Genomic DNA, 14,157 nt, shown 5'->3' on the forward strand with positions numbered 1-14,157 from the left:
TTGGGGGGGGAAAGGAAGAAGGCTGATTTACTGGTAAAGTTTTTGCTATAGAAGCTTTCTGTAGCTCTACTCTCCCTGGTGCTGCAGCAGCTATCTTTCCAGCTCTGCCCCTCCAAGAAAGGTCCCAAGCCCTGAGTTTTTATGGGTATTTGTGCAGAGGAGAGGCGCTCAGCTCTCCCACCAGTTTCACCCTTCAGCTGTCTGCGAAGGCCGTGCCCAGAAGAACGGCAAGGCCCATCTCCCTCCCACGGGGGAATGGACTGCGCTGTAGCGCTCACGAGCGGGCGAGGGCGGCTGTGAACAGGAGCGGCGGGGCTCGGCACGGCCGCAGGGCGCCCGCCTACGTGGCGACCTGCCCAGGCGTGGGGCCGGGACCCTCCCGCTTTCCCGGGGCTGCTCCCCTTCCGCCCGCAGCTACAGCTCTCCGCCGTCTACAGCCCCGCTGGTCCCCACGCTGCCCCCGCGGCGCTACCCTCCCCTACCGGGCAGCCCCCGCCACCCTCCGCGCTCTGAGGGACGCTCCTGCCACACCCCTCTTCCTACTCCCCAGCCGGGCCCCGCCGCTCCCCGCCCCCCCACAGGCTCCGCCGTTGACTCCAACGGAGCAGCCTCAGACGCCAAGTGCGCCACAGCTTCGAGTCTGCTCTCTGAGGGGGCGGGGCGGATTGTGAGTGGCGTCTCCAGCGGCCAATGGGCTGGCAAAGCGCCTGACAGCTAGGCGGCGGGAGCCAACAGGCGCGGGGCGGGGCGAGCGCGGACGCCTCCGAGCTGGCTCGCGGGCGGCTGGAGCGTAGCACTCGGCGGAGGCAAGCGAGGCAGAAGGATGCGGCTCTGGAGCTCTGCGCTGTTCCGGGAGCTGCTGCGGCTCAGCCAGCCCGGTGGGGCCGGAGGCTCCGCGATCAGGCGACCGCCAGCCCCTTTCGCTGCGGCCGCCTGGGGCGCCGGCTCGCTCCCCAACCCCGGGCCCGGGCGGCTGCCGCCGCCCCCCGCCCGCAGCGTCTGCACCCGCTCGGAGGGGGCCCTGCAGGAGCCGGGCAAGGGGCCGCCGCTCTCCGCCAGGGCGCCGCCCGCCGACACCGGCAACAACAACAACCACAACGGCGGCCAGGAGCTCGCGGGAGGCGGCGGGGACAAGTGAGTCTCTGGGGCGGGAGGCCGGGGCTGGCGGGCGGCCCCGGGCCGGGGCGCTGGCCACGCGGGGAGATGCCGCTGGCGGCGGGCCGTGCCTGCGCTGTGTGGCTGGCCCCTGCTTGCGCGCGGAGCAGAGCGGGGTCACCGCTCGCGGGCCCGGCAGAGAATAAAACAAAATTCACTTAAACACTTTTTTACCATCTTCTTTGTGTATTGACTCCTGTGCGCATCTCTCTCTCTCCCTCAAGGGCGGAAGCAGATAAATGCTGCAGACACGCCGAAAGAAATCTTGCCGTGTCCATCAATATCAAGGAAAAAATCTCAAAATAGTTCTGGTACAGGCTTCTATTCTGAATGTCTGGTGTAAATTTATTTAATTCTAGTATTAAAATAAGATATTTTTAATGGATATTTCTGTACTGAAGCGCAGTGGATTGCATCAGCAAATTTCATCAGGATTCAGCAGATTATGAACATGCCATTTTTTAATGGCCTGTAAATTATCTGCTGTAATACGAATGGGGGGAATGTCAGAATCCGTAGTCTGGGGGAAATAGTTGCTGCTATAAACTGGAGATCAGTGATAGTCTTGAACATATTGACTGCTTGAAGACAGTTGGATATTTTTCTGTAAAAAGCACTGTGGTGCTGTTGAGCAGGAAATACTTACATTTCAGTTCAGATAAGACTGTAGTAGTGATGCTTTTTTGTTAGAATGGTATTTTGTGTGAACAAAAGTACTAGAAGTAAAGTTATGTACCTTTTGTACTAATTATTAAAGGTAACCTCAGTACTATCAAGTACAGTATGGTCAGTCCTCTAATGGTGTTCTCAATTACACTGCTATATCTGGTGATTTTTAGCAGTTAACCATTAGATTATCTGATCTCCAACCTATAATTAATAGAGGTAGAATTAATGTGAATGTGGATTATAGATGTTTACATTGATTCCCATGGCATATGGCTAGAGGAGTAGCTAGGTGGATTGATCGGGATGTAGTCTTGGTCTGATGGTCATATGAGGGTGGGGAATTGAAAACGACAGAGAGCAGCCAAAAGCTGATTTCATTAAACTCATTTTCATATCTGAGAGGGCTTAACATTTATCGCTCACTGAGCTAAACTTATTAGCTAGGAAAGGGTTCAAACCACAAAGGGGAGTGGGTCTAGGGAACAACACATTCATTTAAAAACTTGGGCACCTCACAAATGCTCTGACTGCTGGGAAAAAAAAAGATGGTAAAATGTCTATCTGAAGGACTCCATCTTTCATATCGGCCTTTAGCTCAGGGGTGGGCAAACGTTTTGGCCTGGGGGCCACATCGGATTTCCAAAATTGTATGGAGGGCCGGTTAGGGGAGGCTGTGTCTCCCCACACAGCCAGGCGTGGCCCGGCCCCTGCCTCCTATCCGACCCCTTCTGCTTCTCACCCTGATGGCCCCCTGGGACTTCTGCCCCATCCACCACCCCCTGTACCCTGACTGCCCCCCGCTGTCCCATCCAACCCCCCACCCCCGGACCCTTGCCCCCATTCAACCCCCCTGTTCCCTGCCCTCGGACCGCCAGGTCCCTATCCACACCCCTGACCACCACCCCCAATTCCCCTGCACTCTATCCAAGCCCCCCTGCCCCCTTATCGCACTGTCTGGAGCACTGGTGGCTGGCGGCGCTACAGCCGCACTGCCAAGAGCACCGGGTAAGGCTGCGACTCTGCAACTGTGCTGCCCAGCCACCCAGAGCATTGCACTGGCAGCACGGCGCACTGGGGCTGCAGGGGAGGGGCCGGGGACTAGCCTCCTGTACCAGGAGCTCAGGGGCCGGGCAGGAGGGTCTTGCGGGCCGGATGTGGCCCGTAATTTGCCCACCTCTGCTTTAGCTAGTATTGGTCTTGTAAATCTGAAGCTCTACCCCCTTCAGTCTCCTGGAAGAGTGAATAAGCTTTCTTCCTGCTTTCCCCCTCTGCTCTTCAGAGTTTTCTGTGTGTTGCTTCTCTCTTTCTCCTCAGGCTTTAGCTTATGTGACGGCAGGTCATCCCCAGTACTGGATGTATGAAATTTGTGCTAAATTAAACTCCTGTAATTCTTATGCACACAGTGTGTATGCATAGTATATTTTGTGCATAGGCAAAGTTTGCTATTTGGGTGTAGTTTCACGAATGATTGTAAATATAAATTAATAATGTAACATTAATTTCCATGAAAAGAAAAGGGGTACTTGTGGCACCTTAGAGACTAACACATTTATCTGAGCATAAGCTTTCGTGAGCTACAGCTCACTTCATCAGATGCATCTGATGAAGTGAGCTGTAGCTCACGAAAGCTTATGCTCAGATAAATTTGTTAGTCTCTAAGGTGCCACAAGTACTCCTTTCCTTTTTGCAAATACAGACTAACATGGCTGCTACTCTGAAACCTGTCATTAATTTCCATGGTGGTTCTAAATGCAGTTCATAGAATTATTGAACTTTAATGTCAAGATAATATTTCATATTTCAGTGAGAGAAACGTACGCTGTATGGTTACAGATGCAGAAAGGGCAGCATCCTAACTCCCTAATTTGAATTCTTACCCATTCTTGTTGGTAGATTAATTCCAAAGTAGTTACGTTATTTTACAGACTTCACCTGTATAACCTGTATCAATGCAGTGCAATTTACTAGTGCAAATTGTAAATAATAAAATGTCTAATCACTTTGATATGATTTTAAAAAAAAACTGTTTGATCACACGTGGGGCTAAAAAATCACAAGCCACATTTTAAAAATCATTCTCATTGTGTTCTTTGAAACATGGATGTATCTAATAGTCAGTACGTACTTCAAGCTTTAGTGCTTAATGCACAGAGAGTAGTTTCTTAGAATGGCCAGAATTCAAGACAATTACGCAGTGATTTATAAATAAATAACCAGTTTCCAAATACTCTTTTTCCAGCTGAGCAGGCAGTGCTGGAATTATCACAACTTTTCAGCCAAACTGCTCAGTGCTGGATGCTTCTAGTTGGGAATTTCTTAATGCATGATTTCAGAAGATTGATCTATTGCACAAGCATCCCAGGCATACCAAACTCGGCTTTAAATATTTCTATATATAAATAAGCAAAGAATGAGAAATTAAAAAAAAAAAATTGGTTTAACTGTTCCATGCAAATTTGTTGAGCCCCAACATATGTAAAGTTTCAGAGTAGCAGCCGTGTTAGTCTGTATTCGCAAAAAGAAAAGGAATATTTGTGGCATCTTAGAGACTAACAAGGTTTTAGGTACTGTTTATATAGAATGTAGCTCTGTGTACAGTGCAATATAGAAAAGTTTTGTGTGTGTGTGTGTATAATACAAACAATTGTCTCCTGCTCTGATTCTCTTACATGCTGCCTTGGTTGTTTTGAGGATGTGGGCTGAGGTGCTGCTACTCTGTGGATCCCACCAGTCTTTTTTAGGTTATCTGCCTGTTACTGAAAAGATAGCAAGCTTTTCTTTTTCTTTCCTCATAAAATAAGATCAAGGGGACATTTAATGAAACTAAAGATGACAAATCAAAAACATAAAGGATGCGCTTTTTCATACAACACAGCTTGTGGCACTCACTGCTGCACAGTAACAGAGGTGAATAGCTTAATGGGGTTCAGAAAGAGAGTAGATGCCTACATGTATAACGAGAAAATCCAGAGTTGTTATAGTAGCTATTTAAAACAAATAGTAGTACCCACTGTAGGAGGCAGGATAGTGGACGAGGTGGACCAATTATCTGATCCAGTATGGAACTTTGTTTTACTGAATGGCTCCAGGGTCTGCCTTTACTGCTGCTCATGGTTTTGAAATGCACAGCCTTCTGCTCCTGTCAGCTAGTTAGTTCTGTAGCTCAAGTGGGAAAAGTTTGTGGTGCAGTGCTGAAGGTTTAGAATGAGTATGTATGAAGCCTATGTATGAAATTACATATTAAAAAAAAAATTCATGAAAAGAAAGGTTATTTAGGCCAAGCACTTGAAAGTTTAAAAAATGCCAAATTTATAGGTACCTGTTCAACTTTAATTCTTCCCTTTTGTGCATATATATATGTATATGTATGTTATGGTAGTCTGATTACTCGATCGCATTATTTGTTTTCCACACGATCCTTGTCTCGTTCAGTTCACAGGATGAATGCACAAGGGGGCAAAATTAAGGTTGAACAACTGTAAATTTGGCGTATTGTAACTTTAGAGTAGTTGACTTTGCAATCTTAATAACTTTGAAATGTAGTTTTTTGTGTATTATGTATAATTTTCAATCAAATATCTTTGTACACCAGAAACGGGGGGAACTTCTTTCAGAAACAGAGAAATTCTGTCATGTTAGAAACATACATAGTTTCTCTGCTTATTAATTCGTAATTTTTTTCCTGTGATAGACTGAGTGATACTTCTTTTTAGGATTTTGTGTAAATTCCTATTTATAAAATCAGAAAAAATATTTGTGGGAGAAGTGTAGATTTGAGACAACTGGGCTGCATATGAAACAGCTGTAAAATTTTTTTTAAAATGTCATATTTTTAGGGTACAAGAATCTGCAGAAGTTGTCGTGGCTGATTGTCATTCAGTCTACGTCATGGGCCAAAAGCAGTATTTCTGAATGTACTGAGATGTTGCTTCCTTGAATTCTGTTTTCAGCATAATGCACATGATACTTCCTACCTCTTGTATTTTAGAGCAGGGGAAAGAAAATCTTTTATTGATGTGAGACCACTGTGGCCCTGGTCGTTAGAGGGGCCACACTGAGAATACTCAGGGCAAGCTGCAAAGACTAGGGCAGATGATCTGCAAAACTGGTGGTTTGTTCTATAATTAGATTTTACCAACCCAGGAATGAAACAGCTTCTATAATACCTTACTGGTTCCCAAGAACCTAAAATACAGCTCCTCTTAAGCAATCTAGCCTTTGGCTCCCACCCAGACAGCCAAGTCTAACGTAGCAAGGATTACTTAAAAAATTATTCACCATATATGATAGTTTACTAGCCCCAAGAAATCAGACACATTACCCACCAGGTCAGTTAATATTTCAGATCTTGCCCAAATACACCCTTACAGCCAAGTCTTGTTAACTAATGTAAGATTTATTTAAGAAAGAAAAGAATGTTATACATACAGACAAGAATAAAAGTCTTGGGTCAGTTTCATAGCGAGATGACATGCTGCTGATTTGTAAAACTCCTTCCAGAATCAGTTCAATTAGGTTATAGTCCAATAGGCAGTCCATGTGTAGAGTTTGTTCAAATTCTTCCATGAGAATTTGTCGGGGTAGTCCAGGGCACACCTGGAGATCTCAGTCTTGTGACTTGAACTTCCCCTGACAACGTTGCAGCAGATCTTAGATAAAAAAGGATTAGGCCCGAGACCTTCTTTTCAATTCCCAAGCAGGCTGAGAAGCCTCTTGTCATAGCAGGACAGTTGGAAGAATGGGTAATATACATTGTTGCTTTGAAGGAAATCTCTATTTCCTAGGCATACACTGATAACTAGTTGCATTGATTAGCATAAGGCAGTTAACATTCAAACGGTTCATAAGTAGTTTACTACAAACTTCAAAGAGAAATAAAGACAATGATATTACACCACAAGTTTCATTTAAATGTTAATATCCCCTTTTGATCTCTGACTCAATATAATATAGTGATGAAATATCATAAGAACAGAAGTTTAACATCTACAAGATAATTAAATCACATTGTTAAATTTCTAACAGATGTAGGTAAACACAGATAAATACAATTAGTCTAATTTCTCTAACAATACAGACCTCTCATCTGTTTAACATGGCTTTGATAACTATCTACAAGGAACGGCCCCATTTACCATTTCAGTACCTCTTTAATATGTCCTTAAAAGTTGATTTTGGGTCACTTAGCGTGCTGGTTGCCCAGCTGTCACTGGCTCTGTGCCACAACCACTTTATGCATAAGTTATCTAGGTTCTTTATTTTAAAAATACCAAAACAATGTGAGCAGAGCTGACTTAAAGTCATAGGTAGATCACAATAGCCCTGACCCAGGACACTGGTTTATGATTCTGAAATAAAGTAAAATAGTTACTTAGGTTCTCTGTTAATGGTGCTTTTATAACTTTCAGGGCCGGTTTACAAGCGATGTGGATGGTTTTAAAGGGTGAGATTAGACTCTAATAATATAGCGTATCCTTACCTAGTTAATTTATTTTCAAATCCAGCCCAGGTTACATAGAAAGTGCCATACAGGAACAGACCAGTGGTTCATTTGATCCAATATCTGACAGTGGTCAATACTGAAGGTTCAAGAAACCCAGTTATGCAGGTGTATAGGAAAGCCTTTTTCCTAACCCCTGTCAGTTAAACACTGGCTCATGCCCTCAAATAGCAACTTTTGAACCCTCCCAAAACTCTGGTTTTTGGTGTGTGGTTTTTTAATAATGTCTTTACTACTGCTTCTCTCTGGATGTATATACATATTTAGTTCTCTTGAATCCAGCTAAACTCTTAGCATCTATAATATGATGAGGCTACAAGTTTCACAGGCTAATGTTACTTGGCATGGAAGAGATGTGTGTATCAATTTAAAATTTGCCACCTTTCAGTTGCTGTGAGCTCCTTATTCTTGGATTATGCGAAGGTGAATAGAAGTGATCAATTCATACCAATTTATTTACATTATTTGTTATTTTATAAACTGTTTTGCCCCCTGTTATCCACTCCCCCTCCAAAGTAAACAGTACCAGTTTTTCATAAGGAAGTTTCTTCATGGCTGTAATCATTGTTTGTCTGGTAGGTAGTGGTAATGACAAGAAAGTTGACACCAGATTATGGTGGTTGAGCATCCAATGTGAAATGAATTGATGGTCTCAGTCAATTTCCTAGCGGGTAGGTGTCTATGGGTATGTCTACACTGCAATTAAAAACCTATGGTTGGCCTGTGGCAGCTGACTTCACCTTGGGCTATGGCACAGTTTAATTGCTGTGTAGATGTTCAGGCTCGGGCTGGAGCCTGGGCTCTAGGACCCTGAGCGATTGGAGGGTCCCGGAACTCAGACTGCAGCCCAAACCCAAACTTCTACACCTCAGTTAAATAGCCCCTTAGCCCAAACCCTTTAGCCCAAGTCAGCTGACACAGGTGAGCCACAGTCGTCTAACTGCAGTGTAGACATACCCTCTAGGACAAAAATCAACAGCGCATTTGACACTTCAGTTTTCTATTTAAAAAAACAATCTATTAATTTTGTGTGAAATTGACTCTTGTGAACAGCCCTGCAGTTCTGTAGATTGGCTCCATGCTGGGGTAGAGGGGAATAAGGGCAAGGTTGAGGTGGCTGGATCCTCGCTCACATGGTTTGTATGTTCTAGAACCTTTGTTAAGTGGTAGTGTGGGGCAACCTCCATTATTCCAGCCCATCGACTAGAACAATATTTGTGAAATCTACTTCAATCTTTCTTGCCTAAAATTAATTTACACCTACTCTTTTCCTTGTTTTTCAGAATATGGTATGAACCATAAAGCAGGGAATAAATTGGATTTTCCACTTTAAGCTAACTGTGGCAATAGCATGTTCCCTCCACTTCAGTATCTTAGCTCTATGCAACATATGCTGAATAACACTTTCTTGCTAAGTGTGTTAGTTACCGTGCTAAAATATTGCTTTTAGGTTAAGCAAATGTTACGTACTAACAATGTTGAACTGATAAAAAGGGCAACATCTTATTCTACACTTTTAACTGATAAACTTTATTGAAGGGTAGTCTATTTGACAAAGCATTTTCTGTAAATATTGAATAGTAGCCTCATTTGCTTTGGCAGCTGGTGCAAATTTATTGTTAAATATTGGGTCAGTCAGCTTGATTTAACAGCAATGGATGTGAAAGATATGATGGGAATTTAAAAAAAAATCTTCATTTGTGAAATAAGTGTAAATGTTACAAAAGGTAGGGGTAAGAAACTTACTGTCAAATATTTCAGTGTTTAAGGGCATAAATCTGCATTGATATAAATAGGACAGGTGCAGTTTCCTGGGACATAATTATAAAGCTTGTGATAGAGCAGATTCATAGATTTCAGCTCTTTTTGCACGCTATAAAATATTTGTAAGTATATCCATTGCCCAAGTGACAGCAAAGATTGAAATCTCAATTTCAAATTTCCAGAAATCAAATTTTTTTTTTTGTTAAGGGAAACATAGTATATAATTCAGAAAGTTTATTGGGAAATTTACTGAAACTCTGTAAAACTCTGTAAAGAGGTCAAAAGTCGATAACACTGGACTTTCGAATGTATATAGTATTGTAACTCCTAAAATGTATGAAATAAAAATTGCGTACTTTTGCGTTATTGAAATGTAGAATTACAGCTTTAACAATGTATAACATTTTGAAGTCTAGAAATAGTCTTTTCAGAAGCTAAGTGCTTGGCTTTTATAAAGATGCAAAATGTGGCATGGAAGAAAGTTCTCTCACTTTCCTGGTGTAGTTGCACGTATTTGTCTTTGTTGAGTTGCCAGCCTGTCTGTACACTAGCCAGCATTGCATCATTTAAAATAATGTTAATTTTCTGAAGTGAAAAGAACAGTAAAAGTTCTGTTCGTTTACAAGTCCTCGTCTTTTCTTAGTGCATGAATAAGTACAGTGTTTTTCTCTGATTTATTTAATAGGAAGTCTGATATTTACCACTGGTTTGGGTAGAGGGAAGGAGAATTTAATACGGTATGAGGCCCATCGTTAACATTAAGGATAGGATTAAATATATTTAGGTCATTGATTCACTATTAATTTTTAATGAGTAAACTGAACTACCATTGAAATAATTTCAGCTAATACTGAATTTAAGTGCGGATCTGCAGAATTTTACTGGTCTACATGGTTTATGTGACTACCAACAACAATTATTATTGCAGTCTTAGGGTGGGGTCCTGCAAGTCATCTTTAAATATAACTCAGAGAATTCTTGGTAATCTTGTGAAAGAGCGCTTTCATAGCCAGGCAACAATTTTTCAAATTTTTGCTTGTTTGTATATTTTGTTTTGTCTGAAGGCTTTCATTTCCAGGAGAGAATATGACTTGCAGAGGTGACATATAGTAATTAATTTGAAGATTGTTTTCAAATTACAAGTTTACGCACTTATTATTTTTAATGGGTAAATTTAAAACAGTGAGACTACTTACCATCCCTTTTTGTAGGTGGCAGTTATCTTTATTTACAGACTCCCAGTAGTAATGCTCTGTTATCTTGTACTAAATTTGTCAAATACCAAAGAGCATAGATTTTAAGTTAACACTAAGTCTAAAAGAAAACTGAAGCACATACAAGACAGCCTATTGGGGGGAAAAGGAAAATGATTTGAAGCCCATTGTAACTTTGTTCCTAATAGTTCTGAGATGTAGGTCCATCAGGTAGAACGTCCACAATCTATTACCGTGCCAGTCCAGAGAGCAGAGTATAGAAAGCTGACTCTAAACCTGAAATTCCTGGCATGCTTTTGGAGGTGACATTGTGAACCTTCAAGAAAAGACTGTCGGTTCTGGTATTAAATTGTCATCTAATTTGGGGAGGAGCTGGGAGGGAAACCAATTTTATTGTGATACCTGTTTCTGTTTCAGAACTGATCCTGCAGCATTGCATTAAGGGTGAAACATCAGAGAGAAATACCAGTTTAGAGAGGCAAGGAGAGCAGGATAAGAGGTGTGCAAAATGAGTTATTTAGGGAATGTGAATCTGGCTCTTCGATTTACACCCTCATATAATATAAGAATAAGAGGACATTGAATAAAATTTAAAAGCCACAGATTAAAAACTTATAAAGCATTGTGCTTAAAAAAAAACCCATAAAGTTTCTTCTGTAACTAACTTTTCACAACATGTAATTGATGGCAAGAACTGATTAGGATTGATGTGTATATGAATGTGAAAGCACCCTTAGCTATATTAGGATATCATGCCTAGGAGGTAGAATTAAAAAAGAAAAAAAAAGTATATAAACTTGTGCTTACAGGCATGAGCCAACCCCTAGCCAATGGGGCAGGGAATAAACTTCCATAGAGACAAGTTACTTTATAATTATCTACTCCTGAGGGAATTTGGCACCTAAAAACTTTGCGCACAATATTTTAAAATTCTGCAAATTTTATTTGTCCGTAAATAAATATGGCTACAGGATGGCAGTAGGGAGCACAGGCCACTGGCTGCATTGAAGTGGGAGATCACCGTGAAGCTCCCACCTCCCTCAGTATAGGGACTCGGCAGTGAGGCTGCATCTGACCCTGAGACAGTGCAAGGGCTGGGCCTGTATCAGGAACATCTCAGGACTCTGCCCCTCTGTGCCAGGTGCACCAGGTGTGGGTGGGGAGGCTCAGCCCAGCGAGATCCAAGTGTGGAGGGGCTTAGTGTCGGAGATCCAGATGTGGAGTGAGAGGTTTCTATGTGAGGCCATCTGGGTGCACAGAGGCTCATTAGGGGTGCAGGGGCAATGGGACTGTGCAAGGGATCCGGGGGGTGGGGGGCTCGGTGTGGGGAGATGGGGCTCTGTGTGGGCATCCGGGGGCTGGGCAAGTGGGCTTGATGGGGTGGCGGGTCCAAGTGCAGCTGGTTGGGGATCAGTGGGGTGGGGGTCTGGGGGTTGGGGGCTCGTTGGAGCTTTCCAGGTATAGGGGGTAGGGCTTGTCAGGGTGAGGGTTCAATGGGCTTCCTTAACGGGGGAGCTCCAGCTGCTGCCGTGTGGATGCCGGGCTCTTGCTTCCCCCTGCAATTCCTCTCTCCCCTTTTTCTCCATCCCCCGCCCCTCACTCCCACAGTCTCCTCACCCTGCCCTATTTCACCCCCGCTTCCCTTCCCCACTGCCTCTTATCCCTCACCCCCGCTTCCCTCACTTCCTCCCACGCCTTACCCAGTCCCACTGCGGGCACTAAGTGTTGCACAGAATAGAAAACAGGAAGGCTCCCAGCACACAGAAAGGGAGCACGAGTGGCGCTAGAACGTGGGTGGCGGCATTCAGCTTCAGAGTCAGCCAAGCCAAGCCTCAATCAGCTGGGCAGCTCTGTGCTTGCAGAATGGGATGCGGGGGGCAGTGGCATGTAACCTCATGTGTCCCCCCCATGCCTCACCTCTGTTTGGGTGGGGCGCAGTCCCCCAGAGACTGTACCCACGTTTCTCTTTTCCCCGCCCCGCCCCGTGTATGGCTTCCCTTTGCTTCCCTGCTGTTTTCTCTGTGGGGGAGGGTTTTCTGCGGGTCCGCAGTCTCGCAGAATCCTCTCAGGAGCAATTATCCTACCACAGGATTTTTGCATCTTCCCCTGAAACTTCTGGCACTAGGCCACTATTGGAGAGAGTGGGTTAGATAGATTGCTGGTCCCAACCAGTATGCTAATTTCTGAGGTTGTGAAAACTGTCTAGCAGTTACTTTTTGTTGTTTTCATATCTCATGCAGTTTAAATATTTTAAACTTCAGATTCATCTTGATGTATGTGTTCAGGGAAAGTGTGAGGTGAAGAAAGGAACGTAGGTTATGAAAATGTAATGCACATATTTGTTCCCGTGAAAACCAGTATCTTCTTTACAGTTAGGTAGGTAGGTCTTTATGATCTCTAGACAAATTCTGCCTTTCTGCATGTGTAACTCCCGCTGAAGTCAGTGAGAAGTCTGCTTATGATTTCAGGTGTGGAGTTAAGCCTTGTGAACAAAACAAAATTTGTGCTTCTTCCTCCCCTTTGTTTCCCTGATATATTGGGCTTTAACTTGACCTTCTTGTCAAGTGATGCAACCTTTTTGTCCGTATGCATTCTCATCCTACAGAACCTCATGAACAGTAAGATGTGATGTAGCAGTTTCACAAAGTGATATTAAAATAAATATTTGTATCTCTTCTTTCATTTTTTAGTTTATTGCCATATACAAAACTGATTGTAATACCACTAATGCAAACTATTGTACATCTCAACTACAGTTTAAAAAAAATAAAATTAAACATACATGGTGCTTTTTTTAACTATCAGTTTTTTGGTGAAAGTGGAATTAAAATTTTGAAATAACCATCCTGCAAATGTTCCCAAGTTCCCCTTATAGCAGAATTGGTCTACATTGCTTTTTTTATGTGGATACATTGTAAATAATGCATGTGTACTAACTCTTCTGTGACTTTCTTTTTATTCCTAGTAAGATGAAGCAAGGTCTCTTGCCTAGCTTGGAAGATTTGCTGTTCTATACTATTGCAGAAGGGCAAGAAAAAATTCCAGTTCATAAATTCATTACTGTAAGTTTCAGAGTGGATAAAAATCTGACATACACAACACCCAGATTTTTTAAATTTGAATTCATCTTCCTTTAAAAAAAATAAACTTAATTACATTTGTAATTATGACAGCTTGTGTTAAGGCCAAAACTTATTGTAGTAAGATCATATAGATAACAACAACAACAAAATCAAGCAGTACAAGTATACTGACTTTCTAAAGAAAGTCAAACCATTGAACTGGTGGAGGTCGCTGGCTAAGCACCTGAAGCCAGAGTATGTTGAAGTCCTTTTGATAGCAAGTAGCTTTTTCTGCAGGTGCAGAGAATATTTTCTTCATTTCTGTTTGTTCATTTCCATTTTATGTAACTATTCAGCTAGTTCATTCAAAGTTCAGAAATAATTGGGAGTTGAAAAAATAGGAAAGCTTGTTCTCTTCCAGTCTGTGAATAAAAATGAGGTGTGAAAGGATGAGCTCTGCTAGTTCTAAAGTGTTAAAGGACATGGTGATCAGAAACAGTCAGTTCAGTTCATTAACTGGTATTAATACTTGATTTGTTCAGTAAATCAGTTTTCAGTGTAAAAACATGTTTTGATAAACTTTTTTCTAATGTATCCAGCACATTTAAGGTAGTTATTTAACTAGCAAAAACAATTTTAAAGTGCTGTCTTTGTGCCTTTTTAAGTGAATTCCAAATTCCATTTGACTGCAGCTTGATACAGATCATGAGTTTGACACATTTATTTATTAGATTTTTTTAAATCACCATTTTCTAACATAATAAAAACCATGAAAATTAAGAATCTAAATAAA

At 42.6% G+C, this 14,157-nt stretch overlaps 1 protein-coding gene across 4 annotated transcripts in view; it reads left to right on the forward strand.

The window, feature by feature from the left end:
• Positions 1-770: 770 nt before the first annotated feature.
• GLS (glutaminase) overlaps positions 771-14,157 on the forward strand; it is a 105,551-nt gene continuing 92,164 nt past the window's right edge. The window contains exons 1-4 of one of the 4 annotated variants that reach the window (XM_043524872.1): positions 771-1,134; positions 1,380-1,427; positions 8,417-8,431; positions 13,268-13,364. In XM_043524872.1, coding sequence (XP_043380807.1) covers positions 824-1,134; positions 1,380-1,427; positions 8,417-8,431; positions 13,268-13,364 — 471 coding nt within the window. In that variant the 5' untranslated portion in view covers positions 771-823. Of the gene's footprint in view, positions 1,135-1,379; positions 1,467-8,416; positions 8,432-13,267; positions 13,365-14,157 lie in introns of those variants that run through there. The other 3 variants (XM_037912544.2, XM_037912543.2, XM_037912546.2) reach the window with 3 other exon arrangements.

Source organism: Chelonia mydas, chromosome 11 (assembly GCF_015237465.2).
Source record: "Chelonia mydas isolate rCheMyd1 chromosome 11, rCheMyd1.pri.v2, whole genome shotgun sequence".
NCBI classification, from domain to species: domain Eukaryota; kingdom Metazoa; phylum Chordata; order Testudines; family Cheloniidae; genus Chelonia; species Chelonia mydas.